Source organism: Petaurus breviceps, unplaced genomic scaffold (genome assembly GCF_028583685.1).
Source record: "Petaurus breviceps papuanus isolate PSGF00001 unplaced genomic scaffold, PetGlider_PUasm1.0 188, whole genome shotgun sequence".
In the NCBI taxonomy this organism is placed as follows: domain Eukaryota; kingdom Metazoa; phylum Chordata; class Mammalia; order Diprotodontia; family Petauridae; genus Petaurus; species Petaurus breviceps.
The window spans coordinates 37,761,170-37,776,964 of NW_027185804.1; the positions used below are offsets into that span (position 1 = coordinate 37,761,170).

At 53.7% G+C, this 15,795-nt stretch overlaps 4 protein-coding genes across 5 annotated transcripts in view; 2 read left to right on the top strand and 2 right to left on the bottom strand.

Annotated features, from left to right (window-relative positions):
• Window positions 1-217, bottom strand: part of KBTBD4 (kelch repeat and BTB domain containing 4) — a 3,665-nt gene extending 3,448 nt beyond the window's left edge. Inside the window, exon 1 of the mRNA XM_069091634.1 lies at window positions 144-217. The gene's annotated coding sequence lies outside the window, so the exon portion shown is untranslated. The remainder of the gene's footprint in view (window positions 1-143) is intronic.
• Window positions 218-281: 64 nt separating this feature from the next.
• On the top strand, window positions 282-5,484 carry NDUFS3 (NADH:ubiquinone oxidoreductase core subunit S3). 2 transcript variants are annotated; one of them, XM_069091636.1, is made up of 7 exons: window positions 282-360; window positions 441-527; window positions 1,733-1,830; window positions 2,095-2,244; window positions 3,243-3,368; window positions 3,482-3,601; window positions 5,253-5,484. In XM_069091636.1, exons 1-7 carry the CDS (start codon window positions 297-299, stop codon window positions 5,418-5,420), a joined length of 813 nt encoding a protein of 270 aa, XP_068947737.1. In that variant the 5' UTR covers window positions 282-296; the 3' UTR covers window positions 5,421-5,484. The 2 variants fall into 2 exon arrangements, with proteins under 2 accessions (XP_068947737.1, XP_068947738.1); XM_069091637.1 differs by lacking the exon at window positions 441-527 and having other exon boundaries at window positions 285-360.
• An 858-nt stretch (window positions 5,485-6,342) lies between these two features.
• Window positions 6,343-9,032, top strand: FAM180B (family with sequence similarity 180 member B). Its single transcript, XM_069090908.1, is given in 4 exon segments — window positions 6,343-6,557; window positions 6,560-6,692; window positions 7,795-7,865; window positions 8,162-9,032. Coding segments are annotated over 4 exon segments (660 nt in total). The 5' UTR covers window positions 6,343-6,503; the 3' UTR covers window positions 8,564-9,032.
• A 1,643-nt stretch (window positions 9,033-10,675) lies between these two features.
• Window positions 10,676-14,704, bottom strand: C1QTNF4 (C1q and TNF related 4). Its single transcript, XM_069090909.1, has 3 exons — window positions 14,489-14,704; window positions 13,204-13,370; window positions 10,676-11,920 (listed from the first exon to the last, which is right to left on the bottom strand). The coding sequence occupies exon 3, from the start codon at window positions 11,913-11,915 to the stop codon at window positions 10,899-10,901; it is 1,017 nt and encodes a 338-aa protein (XP_068947010.1). The 5' UTR covers window positions 11,916-11,920; window positions 13,204-13,370; window positions 14,489-14,704; the 3' UTR covers window positions 10,676-10,898.
• Window positions 14,705-15,795: the final 1,091 nt, after the last annotated feature.

Genomic DNA, 15,795 nt, shown 5'->3' on the forward strand with positions numbered 1-15,795 from the left:
CCCCACCCCCGCCCCGCTTCTCTCCGCGGGGCGCCCCGAGCCCGGGCGTGACACCGGCCCAGGGCCGCCGGGCCGGAGGTGGGGGCCCCCCCCGACACGTCCCCCCACCCCGCAGCTGCTCCGCTTGGCCCTCCCTCGCTCACCTGCGCCTCCCGCTCGCAGCCCGGAACCTCCGGCTCGGCCCTCGCGTCCCCCCCCGGATCCGGCGCCCGCCGCGCCTTTCCGCTTCCGGTCCGTGCCCTTGGCGCTCCGTGTCCTGTCTCGTCCGCTCCGCTCGTTCTCGGCGTCCTGGGGACATGATGGCGGCGGCCGGGAGCCTGCTGCGGGGGCTCGTGGGGGCGGCCGGGGCGCGGGCGCGGGGTGAGCCGGGGGCGCGGGCCGGGGGCGGGGGGCGGCCGGGGGCCCCGCAGGCCTCGCTGAGGCCGCGTCTGTGCTTGCAGGGGCGGCGCGCGCCAGGGCGCTGGTGCCCGTGCGGATGGAGAGCGGCCCGGGGGCCGGCGACGAGGCGGCGGCGGCCCGAAGCCCGCGTGAGTAGCGCCCCTGCCCCGCCGGGGAACCGAGGCCAGTGGAAGGACCGGGACCGAGCGCGCCTGCACCCGCCGCGGGGTCGTGCGGCGGCCCGCTGGGGAAGGAGACTTGAGTTCAAATCCCGTCCCCACTCCCCAGCCACGTGACCCGTGGGGCCGGCATTTGCCCTCTCCGGCCCTCGGCTTCCTTACTTGTTTTTTAAAGCGGTTTGGAGCTGTTGTTGAGTTGTGTCCGACAGCCCGCGGGCTTTTCTTGGCAAAGTGCCACTTCTTCCTCCAGCGTGTCCCCATTTTACAGGTGGGGACTTGTGGCGTTTCCCTCCGTTAACTTAAAAATTAACCTCCGAAATAAGGGTTAAGTGACTTGCCCGCAGTCACACAGTTACTAGGCATCTGAGGCAGGATTTGAACTCGGATCTTCTAGCTTCTAGGCCCAGTGCTGCTGTGCCTTGAATTGGTGACGTCCAAAGAAACTTTACTCCCCTGAATCTGTGATTCTATCCTTGCCCTTAGCACAGTGCCTGCCACATTGTAAGCGTTAAGGAAATGCTTGTTGACTGACGTAAACGAAGCCTATGGGGGCTGTATAGTCCCCTTTGACAGTGAATGGCTAAGGCCCCACGACTGACTTTCAGAGCCCTGAGACTTGAACCCAAGTCTTTCGGCCTTGATTACTCTTTATAATGCCCTATCATAGGGCCTCGAGGAGGTTAGCTCTAGATTCATTTACCAGAGTTTTGGGAGTTAGGAAGAGAAGACATTCAGCTGTGCTGATCAAGAAAGGTTTCTTGAAAGAGAACAAGGCTTTCCGTTAACAAGACCTTGTTGTGGGATGATCACTAGATTTTATATCAGCACCCACTTGGGATTTAACTATCTGCATCACCTTGGACAAGTCATTTAATTTCCTTGGTCTCAATTTCATTTCCTTGCCTAAATCCTATGACTCTTTTCATTGAATTGCTTACAAACCTAAGCATTCCCACTGTTTGTTTCACCGTAATGCCATCTGGAATGCAGTATGGTTTCCTGACTGCCACTTGCCAAGGCTTGAAACTTTCAGGGTTTCTTCTGAGTCACTGCTAAGAAGGCTCTGAGTAAGGCCTCAAATGCCAGAGACGGCCTGTGTTCTCCCTTCTCTGCACCCATTCCCTTTCCATTTGCCCTCTGTAAAAATGGGATGTCTTTTTCTTTTTGCTTTTCAGCCACTGTTAAACAGTGGGATGAAGTCACCCATAAGCAACTCTCTGCTTTTGGAGAATATGTGGCTGAGATCCTACCCAAATATGTCCAGCAAGTTCAGGTATGGCTGCTTGCCATAGGTGGTTTTCATGGCCAGTAGAGTTATGGGGCTCTGGCCCAGTCCCTGCTCAGGGGGAGGGGCTGTGGGCAGAACTTGGGAAGCTCTGAATGTTTGCTGCCAGCATGCCTGAGCACTACTTTTCCTTGACTCATTGGCCCACAGCATGCTCATTCGTAACTCCCACCTGCTCTGCCCAGATGAAATGCCTTAAGCCTGACTGCAGCCCCCTTTCAGAAGCTCTGGCTTCCTTTCCTTTCTTCCCAGGTATCCTGCTTCAACGAACTAGAGATCTGTATCCATCCCGATGGAGTTGTCCCCGTGCTGACGTTCCTCAAAGACCACACCAATGCCCAGTTCAAGTCCTTGGCTGATTTGGGAGCAGTTGATGTCCCGACTCGACAGAACCGTTTTGAGGTCGGGCGGGGGGAGGGGAGAACCAAGAAATTGGGAATTAAAGGAGGAGACCGGCAGTCAGGGTGCCTTGTGTTTGTGAAAGCTTTTTGGCAACTGTGAGCCATCTCCCTCTCACTGTGGCATCATTATAGATTCCTTCACTCGAGGACTTGTGATTGTTTCTGGCTGTGCACTTGGTCCACAGCATAGACCATAGCCTCTCCATGCCTTAGAAAACAGTGTTGTGAGTGGTGGTAGCCACCATAAAAACTCATCCTGTGGCAGTGGCCAGCGTTTTGGGATGATCCTCCTCAGATTCAGCCTGGTCAGTCTTTGGATGACCTTTGCGCCTTAATAGTACCTGCCAGAGCTTGTGCCTAATGGACCTGGCCTCCCGCCACAAAGAGGCATCAGAATAGGACCATAGTGCCTGCTCTAGGAAATCCCACCACCCTTGTTACTTCTTTTCCTGAAATGTGGTGAACCAGACCACAGTTAGGTTCTTGTGGTCTTAGTCATCCTTAAATCAGAACCTGACTCTATAGATTTAGAACTATCTCCAAGGGGCCTAGGGTGACAGCCTGAAGTCAGACTTGGCTCACAGAACGGTTCCTTCTGGACGCTGGAAGATAGAGGCGCCCAGAGTAACCATGAGCAGGGTTGGGTGTAGCGCCACCTGCTGGGTGGGCTTCCAGAATTGCCAAGAGCTGTCAGGAACTTGGTCTACAGGTCTGTGCCTGTGTTTGGGGGTGAGGCCTGTGTCTGAGCTTAGGGAGACAGCCCCTCCAAGTAGAGGCAGGTAAGGTACACCAGGCCAGCCTCACACTTGGGAATTCAGGTGCAGTTGAGTGCCTGGAGAGGGGAGGAAGGCACAAGAGCTCTTGGAAGTGAGAGTATTGTGACCCTGTCATTCCACATTGTGTCTGTCATTCCACACGCTTGTCCAGTGTCACCTCATTGCTCTTGCTGGAGCCCCTGGTGGAAGCCCATTTGCTTTTTCCTTCCTGTTTCCGTTTTAGATTGTTTATAACCTGCTTTCTCTGCACTTCAATACTCGGATCCGAGTGAAGACGTATGCAGATGAGTTGACTCCTGTTGATTCAGCATTCTCGGTACACAAAGCTGCAAACTGGTATGAAAGGGAGGTGAGTTCCTCCAGTGTGGAAATGAAATGATGTAGTGAGATGGCCCAGAAACAGCCTTAGGCAAAGACCTAGCAGGCAATGTGAACCTGGTGTCTGGATGCTTTTTCTTCTAGATCTGGGACATGTTTGGAGTCTTCTTTGCCAATCACCCCGATCTCAGGAGGATCCTGACAGACTACGGGTTTGAGGGCCATCCTTTCCGGAAAGACTTCCCCCTCTCTGGATATGTAGAGGTGCTGGGAACCTGGGTTTACTCATTTGTGATTCCATGATCTGTCAAGCCTAGATTACATTCACCCTGAGACAGATCCTCCAAGATCATTCCAAAAAAAGGTCAGGGTGGTCTTTCATTCTCTACTTACTACTCACTCACTGCTTCTCTCTTGCTTCCACCCTGCATTGAACTTTCCCATCAAAGGTCATTTTTAGCCTGGCCTTCAGAGAGACCTCACAGACCATCTGGTTGAATCCCCTCATTTTACAGAAGAGGAAACTGAGACCCAAGAGAAGTGACTTGACTTAGCCTTAGTGCCCTGGCAGAGCTGCTGGGTTTGAACTCTGTGAGGCTGCTGAGGACAGGAGTAGTCAGACTCTGACATTAGTCAGCTGCCCTGGACCAGTAAGGACTTGCCTATAGGATGTCAGTGTTACTTCGCAGCCAGAGTCCAGCAGGTTGTGGAGGGGCTGGTGGAGATTCCACACACTCGAGCCCACAGCCATTGTGCCACCTAATGGGCTAATAGCAAAAACCGGCTTCACCTGGTATGACAGATACTTATTAAGTACCTTCTGTGGGCAGGGCACTGTGCTAGGCACAGGGATGCCAGGACACAGATGAAATGGCCCCTTGAGGAGTTTGTATTCTACGGGAGGGATATAACTTGGACACAGGCAGTGAATCAACAAGGATTTGCTCATTGACTACAGTGTGTTGGACACTGCTCGGCCTTGGCCCTGAGGTCCCTACAAAAATGAAACAGTCTCTTCTCAAGGATTTAGCTTCTAATGGAGACACTACATGTACACATATAAACATAAATTGAATAAGTAGAGAATAAATACAAAGTATTTAACCACATTAGAGTTTGAGAGGAAAGGCTTTCATGTAGAAGGTGCTGCATGAACTGTGTGTCTTGAAGGGAGAGAAGCATTCTAAGCGGCAGGAATAGAGGTAGTGTAGTCCTGGCCTGGGCCATGGGCAGTGCAAAGGTACAGGTTGGAGGTGGAGTACTTTGAGGAAGGGGAAGGAGGCTGTTTGACTGGATCTTGGAGTACAGTGAAGGAGTCTTGTACAGAGAGGCCAGAAAGAAAGACTGGGGCCTAGGCAACAGAAGGTAGCTGGATCAGCCCAATTCCTCCAGCACATCTAGAGAAATAAAGCGTCTCCTCTGTGGAGGTGGCCAATAGTATCGTCGGCCTATTGGGCTAAAGAAGACCAGCATTCAAATTCATTCTTTGATATTAGCAAGCTCAGGGACCCTGAGCAACTAACTCTCTCAAGCCCTCTGTCATCTCCTCTGTGAGATGGAGATAATAATCCTTCCCACACTCAGTTGTGGTGAGGGCCAGAGATCATCTGTGTTGAGTATACCTACAAGCACTATGTCCCTCCTGTGAAGGATGGCATTTCATTAGCCTGGGAATCTTCAGCTGGGTCTACCAGTTTTCAGTCCCACATCAGCTGTGAAGCATGAAGGCCCAGAGTGTCATAGACCTTCCATGGTGGTAGCACAGTTTGGTCCCTTGTTGTCATTGACATGGACAGAGGATGAAAGGAGAAGGTAGTGATGGAAGCCTTGGCTTGTCGGTCCACCCTAAGGCTGAGTGGAGGGCGTGGCCCTCCTGGCTCTGGCACGTGTGTCATGGTCCCTTTGCTCTCTGCAGGTCCGCTATGATGATGAGGTGAAGCGAGTGGTGGCTGAGCCAGTGGAGCTGGCCCAGGAGTTCCGCAAGTTTGATCTGAACAGCCCCTGGGAGGCTTTTCCTGCCTTTCGCCAGCCTCCAGAGAGCCCCAGACTAGAGGCTGGAGATAAGAAACCTGAAGCAAAGTAGCTTCTGGCAAGAGCGGAGCCTGCCGTGTGTCTGAATATTTATGTAAATAAAGTCTGTACCTGGAGTTGTGGCTTCCTCTTTGTTAGTACGTATGAAAGCCCAGGGGAGCCTCCTGGTGTCCTTTGTTTAGAGAGGGATGTTGGTGAACATGAAGAAGTGAAGGGGAGTGTGAAGAAGCTGGGAGTTAATGTCAGCAGGTTGAAATGAATGCGCCATGCACCAAGGGTCCCACAAGATCCAGTCTTGGTTCAGTCAGCCATGGTCCAGGCAAGATTTGGTCGTGTTCTGGAGATGAGCCAAAGAGTGGACTAGCACTGTAAGGATGGTGACTGGGCTAGTTAGACCCCAGAATCAACTCTGGACCCGGTAGTCCTGAGTTACTGGTCTTGGCTGGTAAACTACGTTTTTTAGGTCCAATGAGAAACATCTTGCCCCACCCACACTTTCATTCTGTACAATGTGATGATAGGACGGGAGCTGTGGCTCCCTTTTAGGGAACTGAACACAGATTCCTGTTCCCTAGGGCCATCCTGACAGCTAAATGGGTCTCGGGGATTGCCAGAACTCCACCGAAAAAGATTTTGAGGGACTAGAGAAGAGTCCCAGGGTATGGGGTGAGGAATGAGATGCTTGGAGAGCCTGCAGCAGGGGATCAGCCTTCCCCAGAGAGAATCCCAGGGAGTTTCAGGCTGGTGTCTAAACTTATTTATTATTGCAGCGTCCACTCTCTTAGTAACTGTTAGTCTTGGCTGCTGAAAAAACCCCACGGGCGTCGGCTGTGTTTGGTTTACAGTGATGGCCAGTTGTAGGATGTTTTTAGAGTGAGCGCAAAAAGTATTATGGGGTCACAGGACCCAGGCACTGACACACCCCTAGGGGAGTCATTCTGTAACTTTGCTACCAAACACCTTGTTCTTATTAACCAAACATCCCAGCCAACTGGGCATAAGCAGAGGGAAAAGGCCCCATCAGGGAAATGGGACTCCAACTGCCAGAAAAGCAAATTCCCCAAATTCAAGGATAAGTCCTCCTGGGAAGGATGGAGCCTCCAGCTAGCCCCACCCTGCTCTACATTGGAGACAGATGGAGAGTGAGGAAGAACCAGTTCCAGTGGAAAGTTGGAACTGTGGTGGAGACAGGAGAAAGTTAGGAAGCTGGGGAAGTCAGACAACATTGTACGTGGCATGGCCCTGGACCTGCAGCTCCGAAGCTGGCTTTGGGCAATCCTGTGCCTCTCCCTTCCTGTAGGGGCTGCCTCCCGATGGCATACAGGTAAGACCAATGAAAGAGGAACAAAAGAATGGCAGGGCTCCCCTAAATCCAAGGGGGAAGTCTCAGGGTTGTGGTGCTGGACCGAAGGGCCTGGGAGGGTATTGGGGTACTGGTGGATGCACTGATGCTTGCTTATTCTTCCCTCCTCACCTCCCCCAGACCCATGCCCAAGATAACGCCCAGAAAGTCCCTCTGACTGCAGACCTCAGAGGTTGGAGGAGCTTGGCTAGAGCCCAGAGAGGCCCCCATACCTTTCCCTCATCTTGGTCAAGGCAGCTGTGAGGGCCTGACCTGGGCCATGACCCAAGGACTATCCATTGCCTTCCTCTCCCCAGAGCCAGAGTTCTCAGGCCCTCCTGCTAGTAAGGTACCAAGGGAGTTTGGATGAATGCCCTATCCTCTCAGTAGTAGAGATAGCCAAATCTTCCCTGTCTGGGGAACTTCGAGTGGCTCCCACACTGTAGCTATGTCCTCCCTACCCAAAAAGGATCCTCTGTCTCAGACAAAGCCTAGAAAACTCTTTCTATTGTGAAAAAAGGCCCTGTTGGTCCCAGACAAGCTCCTGGCCTGGGGGGATCATGGCCCTCCCCAAATGCAAAGCTGGGGTGAAGGAGCTCAAAGAGCTTGACTGGGCATATTATGGGAAGGACTGGGTTAGGACTGAGCTTGGCTCCCAGAAACAGGAGTGGGGGGGGGGAGTGCCGGGGCAAACAGAACAGAGTCTCTATGCTTGTATCAGCATCTTTCCCTTGAACAAGGCTTAGGAAAAGCAATGGATTTATTTGGAGACCCAAGACCTGAGTTCAAAATTCCAGTTCTGCCACTTCCTGAGTGACCCTGAGCAAGTCACTTCACCTCCCTATTTCAGTTTCTTCATCTGTGAAATGAGGGGATTGAATTCAGTAATCTCTAAGGTCCCTTCCTGGTCTAGATCCATGATCCTGTGATCTTTCATGTGTCCTAGAGCAGGACAGTTAAAGGGCCAGGGTGCTGGGTTATCTCCACATTGTTGGTGGCTTCCGGTTCCACAGATGGATGCTCACAGTGCGGGTATGGCTGTAGAAGGGGGAGGAGGCCCTGAAACCTGTCTCTGGTTCTCCAGGAGAGCCTATGGACAGTGCTGGTGTGGGCGGTGTTCCCCTGGAACCAGAGCATCTGGACATGATATTTGAGGTCACTGACCAGGGCCAGGACTTGCCGGGTGGTGGTGGGATGGGATGAGGAAGGAGCTTCATCAAGGCTGGACTCTGGGGTGGGGAGGATAACATGGGTCCCTAAGCCCTTGGAGAGCCACGTTCTGCTGAGGGTCTCTAGGGCCCTGAGGGGCCCTCCCAAGTGACCTGTAATACCTCCTTGCCAAAGCCCTGCTCATCCTGTTTCCCCAGACCCACTCGGACCCTATTCCAGTCCTGATGCTAGGGCCATGTTTGGCTCCCCTCCTGTCCCCTCCAACCCCTCTTTCTCTTTAGTTCCTGTGGACAGGGCTAAAGCTGGACACCGTGGGACAGTTCCACCTCCGGGATGAGGAGCTGGCCTCCACACGTCCTGGCCGGCGGCTTGTCCTCTTCCTCCAGCGTTGGGTTCCCAGCACGTTGGCTGGGACTGAGCAGCAGCTGCGCCGATGGCACCAGGCAGCTCCCCTGAGCCCCGAGCACTTCCGGCAGCTGCTGCTCACCAGTGTGGCCTGTGTCTATCGCCTCCATGAGGCCCTCGAGGGAGAGGAGAGGGGCCGCTGGGCTGAGCTCTTCTCCCTTTTGGGGCAGGAAATACTCCAGGACCTGTGCAAGGACCACTGTCCCCAGAGCCAGACCCCCTTGCTGAGTCCTTGGGCCTTCCCGAAGGACCCATCTCCACAACACTCCAGCCCCTAAGCCCTGCCCTGGGCAGTGGGCATCACCTGCTTCTTTCCAGCTCACTCCCCTCCACCTCGAGGGCCCCACCTTGGGAAGCTCAGCTTTTCTCTCTCCTGCTCTTGCTCCTCCCTCAGACCCATGGTCCCCAGGAAGCACAGGGGAGGTCACTGGGTCCTCGCTTTCCTTACCTGTAAAATGAGAGTTGACCTAGATAATTTCCAATATCCCTTTCAACTCTAAAGCCTATGGTTTGGCAGAGGGTCACAGCCTAGGCAAGGTATGTATATGTATATATGTATGAACATATACATATATGTATGTATGAGGAGAGGATACAGAAATGAGAGTAGCAATCCTAAGAACAATTGCAGAGATAGAACTAGGGGACATGGGATCAGACTAAGGGACACAGAGGGACAATCTGTCTTCCCTGGGCAGCACTTCCCAGGGGCACATAGTAGGCACTTAATAAATGTTTATTAACCCACTGACTGAGAGAGCCCTCTGACTGGCAAGGCTGGGGATAGTAAAAAGAATTTTTCCTAACCCTAAACTTAACCTTGACTTTGAAATCATCACTTTAACCATAATCCCAATTCCCAATCCCACAGCTTCCTGAAAAATCTTTCAGCAATAGAATTAAGTGGAGGAGGTTTGGAGGAAGGAGCCAGGAAGCTTACTGAATGTCAGTGTGATCTGATGTGGCAACAATGAGGGGGGACAGTGCCCTGTGCTTGGGTAAGGGAAGTAGCAGCAGGGCATACTGTTCCCGTCATCCCAACTAGGGGCCACCCTGCCTTCATGGGAGAACTGAGCGCAGCAAAGACAGTCTCTTCTGGTGAGTCACTTGGTTATTTCAAAGTCCTGGGCAACTTCCCCAAGAGCAGGACAGGGCTCTCCTTTCCCCCATTCTTTGCTAAGGAGATAGTAGGAATCAAGCTGTAAGGGCGGTGGGGAAGGAGGTATCTGGACTGATGCTCCCTTTGGGAAATTTCACGTTGGACATAATGAACATCATGAGTATCTGGACTGCTGAGCCCTCCATGCCTCCTATCACTTTCTGTCCCAAAGGCTCTCAGGCCCCTGGGCTGAAGAGCAAGCCTGACCTATGTCCCTGGCAGTCTTCCCCTGAAACACTCTGCACATCTGCTCCATGCTAACATTTTTTGCTGTGGACCTGGGTGACATCCTTTCTTCCATGTAAGAGCAAGTGGCCGTTCTAAGCACCAGCCAACCCATGGAGAAGCTCACATCCTCCTACCTCCTATCATCCATCCTCTTCAATGCCACCGAAAGGAATCAGAGGCTAGGGGGAGGGTATGATAGGAGAAAGCCCGACACAGACATTGCATCTGCTAATGGGAGCTAACAAAATGGGCACATAGAGGGAGGGTTGGGCCACAGGTAAGATGAGGCTAGCTAGGGAGACTCATCAAGGACAATGTCTGGCTGAAGAGAGGAGAAAATGGAGGAACTGGGATGAAGAGGGTCAGGTAGGGAACCAGTTAGAGGGGAGTCAGGGATGGCAGGGCCATCAGACTGGGGAAGGGGGTATCATTGGATACTGGGAACCATATGGGGAAGTCAGACTGTCAGGCTTAGAGGACAAGGTCAGACACTATGGTAGGGGCTTGAAATAGAAGTTGGGTCAGATGGGAAGAGTCCCAACTAGCATCTCTATCTACCACCTTTTTTTTTTCTTTTTCCTTCAATCAGGGTTAAGTGACTTGCCCAGGGTCACACAGCTAGTAAGTGTCTGAAGCTAGATTTGAACTCAGGTCTTCCTGACTCCAGGACCAGTGCTCTATTCACTGTGCCAGCTAGCTGTCCCACAAAGAATGTCTCTTTTTCCACTGAGAGGCCTTGGCCTATAACACGAGCAGTCTCTGTTCCCTTTTCTTTCTTTTCTCTGTCTTTGTATTGACAGCACCTAGCTTCTTTCTGGGCACTTAATAAATGCTTGTTGATTAAGTGATTCTTCCTGGAGCATGGCTGACCCCACCCAGACACAGGTGTCAGTGTGATCTTCCCCACCCCCATGACACCCCACCTTGGAGTAGAACCCAACCAGTCTGTGCCCAGACAGAAAGAGAGAGAGAGAGAGAGTGTTCTGGCTGAGATCCTGGCAGCTGGAGTCAGTTGGAGCCCTGCTTTATTAAACCAAGAGCAGACCCCATCCCCACTGAATGGCTCCTGCAGCATTTCCAGCCTTCATGCCCACACAGTGACAGAGACATGTCAGTTGAGCCCGCCTGGGCACTAAAGACAGACACAGGTATACCCAGCATGCATCCCTCCCCCTCCCATACCCTAGCTGTCTTCTGTCTCCGCAGGGCCCCCTTTGGAGGACGGATCAGGGGCCTTGGGGGCTGAGCTGGCCCAGAGAGATATCTGGGTAGACCAGGAAGCCAGTGAAGGTGATGTACTTGCCATGGTTACTGTAGGCCCCATAGCCCTCGTGCTGGTGACTGTGGAGCCAGACAGTGTCCCCGGGTTTCAGGGCCAGCATCACGCTCTGGCTCTGCATCTCCCGCCGTCTCGAGGGGCTGTCATCATAGATCATGGCTTGTACCTCGTCCCGATTCTTCATCAGCTTTACCGACAACATCTTGTGAGGCATCTTGCCAATGGTGAAGGAGAAGTAGTAGGCACCCGGCAGGCGGCAGCGGAAGATCCCTGAAGCGGCGTCAAAGTCCCCTCCGATGTTGACGAACTCCGTGTCAAAGGTCAGTGGCCTGTGCCGGACAGAAGGCGCTTCATCGATCCCGACCAGGCTCTCGGAGCGGGCCACTGAGAAGGCAGAGCGGGGATCGGGTTCAGGCTCTGCTGGCAGGGCTCCAGGCAGCTGGGCAGGGAGGCCCTGGTGGCTATGGAAGTAGGAGGAGGTGTCTGGATAGATGAGGTAGCCACTGAAGGTGGTGCAGGGCCCCCCTGCTGAGCCATAGAGTGCGTACTGGGGGTCTCCATGGAGGCGCAGCCAGACCGTGTCTCCATAGTCTAGTTGCAGCATGGCACTCTGACTGGCTGCCTTGCGCTCAGGCCGCTGCTGTTCATCAAAAGCCAGGGCCTGCACCTCGTTCCTGTTCCTCACCAGCATCACTGACAGACTCTTCTGAGGGTATTTGCCCACCGTGAAGGAAAAGTAGTAGGCCCCTGGAACTCGGCAGCGAAACAGGCCTGTCCCGGGGTCAAAGTCACCTCCGATGTTGACATAGACCTTGTCGAAGGTCACTGCCATCTCCGTTGTACCCTCCAGGCTGCTGGTCCGGGCCACGGAAAAGGCTGAGCGCAGCTCAGAACCTGAACCCAGTGCCCAGCAGGCCACAGGGCCAAGCAGGCTCAGCAGAAGCCCAGTGGTCAGAAGTGGCATGGTCCCTGCAAAGGAAGGGGAGGGGAGTCCTTCAGGAAGGGCCTGTGCAGCTTGGCTTCAAGTGCAAGGCAGGATGATAGGATGAATGGCCCTCCCCTTCGGTGCCAGCCTTGGGGCTAGTGCCTGGGAGAACGGAATGCTGACAGAGTCAGGAGGCGTTGCCAAAAGGGAAAGCTAGGCCTTATCTCTAGAAACAGAGTCCCTCTCTGGGCTGGGGCAACTCCTCTATGTAATGAGCTCAATAGACTAGATTCTCCCTCAGGTCCCTTCCCACTTAAAATCTATGACGTCATCATCTGTGAGCAGGCCTGGTGGGTGATAAACCAATTCAGCTGGTCTTCCACGGCCCACCTACACCCAGATCCTGGTTCACATGTACTTGGTACCTTGTTGGCAGCCCAAACCTCAGGTCTCAATTAGAGCTCTCACTCTAAAGTCTTAATTTGATACCCCAGGAGACTGGCATTTAAATACAAAAGTCTGGAGAAGATCATGCCCATCCTAAAGGGGTGAATCTCTGGAGTTTTTCAATGGAGGAGCTTTTCCGGGCATCCTCAGATGGTGCCACAAAACTACCTACTTATAAAATCAGTCTTAACTACTAGACAGAAAGTCCAAGGGGTCCAAGAAAGCAGAGTATAGCCTACAATAGCCAAGAGGCTGGGCCTTGGCTGAGGGCTCCTGCTCATCCTATGTGCAGAGCAAGGCACTCAGTAATAAGACCATGGAACCTGGAAGCAAGCCTGGTGGGAACCAAGAGTCATCCTTTGGGGAAGGGGCTGGGGTAGGACTTGAGTCTTTGGACATTCTGTACAGTAAGTCGCTGGATAGAGGGTGGTCTAGAGGTGGTGCAGGGGCCCCCTGCTGAGCCCAGGGCTAGGGTCCTGTAATCAGGCCCTTCTCCCAGATGGCAGCTCCCAGGTAGATGGTTCCCAGGAGCTTTCAAAGACCCAACAGGAGTTGGGTCAGGCCTGAAAGTAGATTACAGTAGGGAACCTGTGAGCAGAATGGGCCACAGACCATCAGGAAAGAGAGCCCCAAGCCCAGAGCAGAGGGTGGGATGGGAACAGAGGGAAGGCAGCTCACTGGCGTCATGGTCTCATAGCCCTTGTCTGTCCTAGTCTCTTTTCTAACTCTAGCTGCTCTGATCCCTGCCTCTGGACTGATAGCTCTCTCCCCATCACTCCCTGCCCTTCAGCCTCATCCCCATCATATACGTGATGTGTCCTCCCCTTCCACAGCCCCCCAGCTCCCTTCTTGGCTCTTGCCAGGTCTTTGCCCTGCTTACTCGGCTTCTCTCTAGTTCAGCCCCAGTTGAAGAGGGATGCCACTTAGAAGTTCCAGGGAGGACGGAGCTGGAGCAAATCACAGAAGATGTCTATTCAGACTCAGTTTCTCCTTTTGCACACTGGAGGATCCAAGTGTCTGATGTCAAGTAGCTAGAGTGGTGGAACCCTTTGTAAAAACAAAGAAACAAACAAAATACCCCAAACTCAACAGTTTCACTCTAAGAAACAGGGAAACTGCGCTGTTCTGCCCAGCCCCTCCCCATTCTATTTTGAGAGGATTCTGAGTGGGTGGAACCTCACAGATCATACAGTCCAACTCTTCATTTCATAAATGTGGAAGTGGAAAGGAAGGGAAATGACCTGCCCAAGGTGACAGGACCAGGTAGTGGCAAAGCCAGGGCCAGAACTGGATGACCAAAGTTCTTTGCACTCCATTCCATTCTCTTCTGTCCCTGACACCAGCAGTGGCCCCTTCCTGATCCCTCTCTTGACCTCCCCCCAACCCCCACCCAGAGTTCTCTTCCTGATTCTTCCCACATTCATGGTGCAGCCTGCTTGGGACCCTTCTCATCTACCATCCTCCATCTGGGAAAGGGAGGGGAAGGGAGAGGGGATGTGGTGGGAGTGGAATCAGTCTCTGCATGCCCTTCCATCTTCCATCAGCCAGCAGGTCCAATGCCAGCTGGAGCTACCAGATTCAGAGCCCAACCCTTCCCAGGCCCGATGGGTGCTTCCCTGGGCCAGATGTGAGCCAGCACTGGCCCAGGAGTTAAAAGGTTTGTTCCCTTCACTTACCAGGTGGGGCCTGAAATAGAAAACAATAAAAGAGAGGAAACTGGGACAGGGAGAGAAACAGGAGATAGCAGCTCAAACAGATCACACTAAAGCATGGAAAATGCTGAGCCTGAGGCAGACAGCCCCCAGCCTCCAGCTCACTGAAGCCTGAGCGAAGTGTGGCTCTAGACCCTCTAGCTCAGGTCTTTGCTCCCACCCCAGCCCGATCTCCACAGTGAAGGCTCCAGCGGTCCCCTATGGCACAGCAGGGGGCCCCAAGCCCTCGTCCCTGGAGATTGGCCGCTGCGCCCCCACCCCACTAATAGCCCTCCAGAGGAGAGGACCTTGGAACTCTCGCCTACCCCACCACCCTCCACCAGCAGAGCTTCCAGTGAAAAAGCCCTTCGTTCTCTCGGCGTTCCTGGAAAGGGCTTCTCCAATGCCTCCTTCAAAGAAGAGGCCCCCTCCCTTACGGCCCCGCAGGGTGCTCACCACCGCAGGCAGCCTCACCTGGCTGTGCGGGTGCCCTCGGTGATCCCGCGATTCTGCGATCCCCCGGTCCCCGGGTCCCCCGATACCCCGATCCCACTCGGGCTCCAGGAGCAGCCACCGGCCAGGGCTGCGCACTGCCAGTCCGGACAGCTCCGAGGAAGGCACGAGCGAGCGCTCGCTGCGGTGGCTGGCGGCTGCAGGCGGGCCAGCAGGGAGTCGAAGGGGCGGGGGACCGAGGACAGGGGAAGGAGGGGGTCGGGGGGGGGGGGGGGGGAGGGGGGGGGGGGGGGGGGGGGGGCTGGGGTGGGGGGGAGGCGGGAGACAGATGGAGGGAGGGATGAACAGGAGAGGAGGCTCTGGGGGGAGGGGAAGAGGAAAAGGGGGAGGAGGAAAGATAACGGAGGGGAAACTGCAGGTGGGCGAGGAAGGGAAATGCAGGAGAGAGGCTGGAAAGGAGGGAAAAGGGGTGTGTGTGTGTGTGTGTGTGTGTGTGTGTGTGCGCGCGCGCTCGCGTATGTGGAGGGGTCCACATAGCAGATACTCCATAAATGTTTTCTGAATAAATAAACCCACATGTGTGACCTTGGACAAATTACTCCACCTCGATGGGCCTCGTCTTGAACTGGCTACAAGACCCCTGCAGGGCTGACATTCCATGCTCTATAAATGTCCCTGTGTTACTTGCAAGCAAAAAAGTGGGCTGAAAGTCATTGTCTGAGGACAAGCATAAGGGAAGGCAGCCAGGCTGGCCATTTGGTAAGGGTGAAGAGGAGATAACAGCGGAGCTTCTGGGAAGTGCCAGGAGTCCATGGGGTCCATCCAGTCTTCTTATAGGTATGGAGCATGTGTGGGGACAGATGGACAAGAATTGCAGAGGGACTGGGCTCTGCAAAGGCAGACAGAGGTTTCTGAGCTAGAGGGGCTCCCCAGATCCTTTGAAGTATCCAAGAATGAATGCATAGGCTTTAGCAAAAGAGAGCAAGGAGGGCCATAGAGAAACCATAGGGGAGGCCAGCTACTAAGCACTGGGGGCTTCAGGAGATGGGACTTAGAGTTAGGGTTGGGGTTATCCTTTCTTCCCTGATCTTGCTGGATCATCACAATCTCCCTACAAAGAGCAGTCTTAGTGCAAGGAATGCTGGGTTCTCTAAGAGAAGGCTGTGCCATTGGGGCATGAGCTCTCTCTGGGCTGGAAAGACTCCAAGTAGAGGTCTGGTGGTGGTCTGAGGACTAGATTTACTTCAGGTGAGACAACATTTTACCAGGCTGAGCTCAGACTAGGTGGTGGAGTTTTCAGCCACACCAGCTTTCTACTAAATTCATAG

What these genes read in the sequence shown, in the direction of transcription:
- NDUFS3 (XM_069091636.1), top strand. Translation starts at nt 297, where the DNA reads ATGATGGCGGCGGCCGGGAGCCTGCTGCGGGGGCTCGTGGGGGCGGCC. An exon ending in GGCGGCGGCCCGAAGCCCGC is followed by an intron (nt 528 to 1,732) that starts GTGAGTAGCGCC and finishes TTTGCTTTTCAG; the next exon opens with CCACTGTTAAACAGTGGGAT. An exon ending in CCCTCTCTGGATATGTAGAG is followed by an intron (nt 3,602 to 5,252) that starts GTGCTGGGAACC and finishes TGCTCTCTGCAG; the next exon opens with GTCCGCTATGATGATGAGGT.
- C1QTNF4 (XM_069090909.1), bottom strand. Translation starts at nt 11,915, where the DNA reads ATGCCACTTCTGACCACTGGGCTTCTGCTGAGCCTGCTTGGCCCTGTG.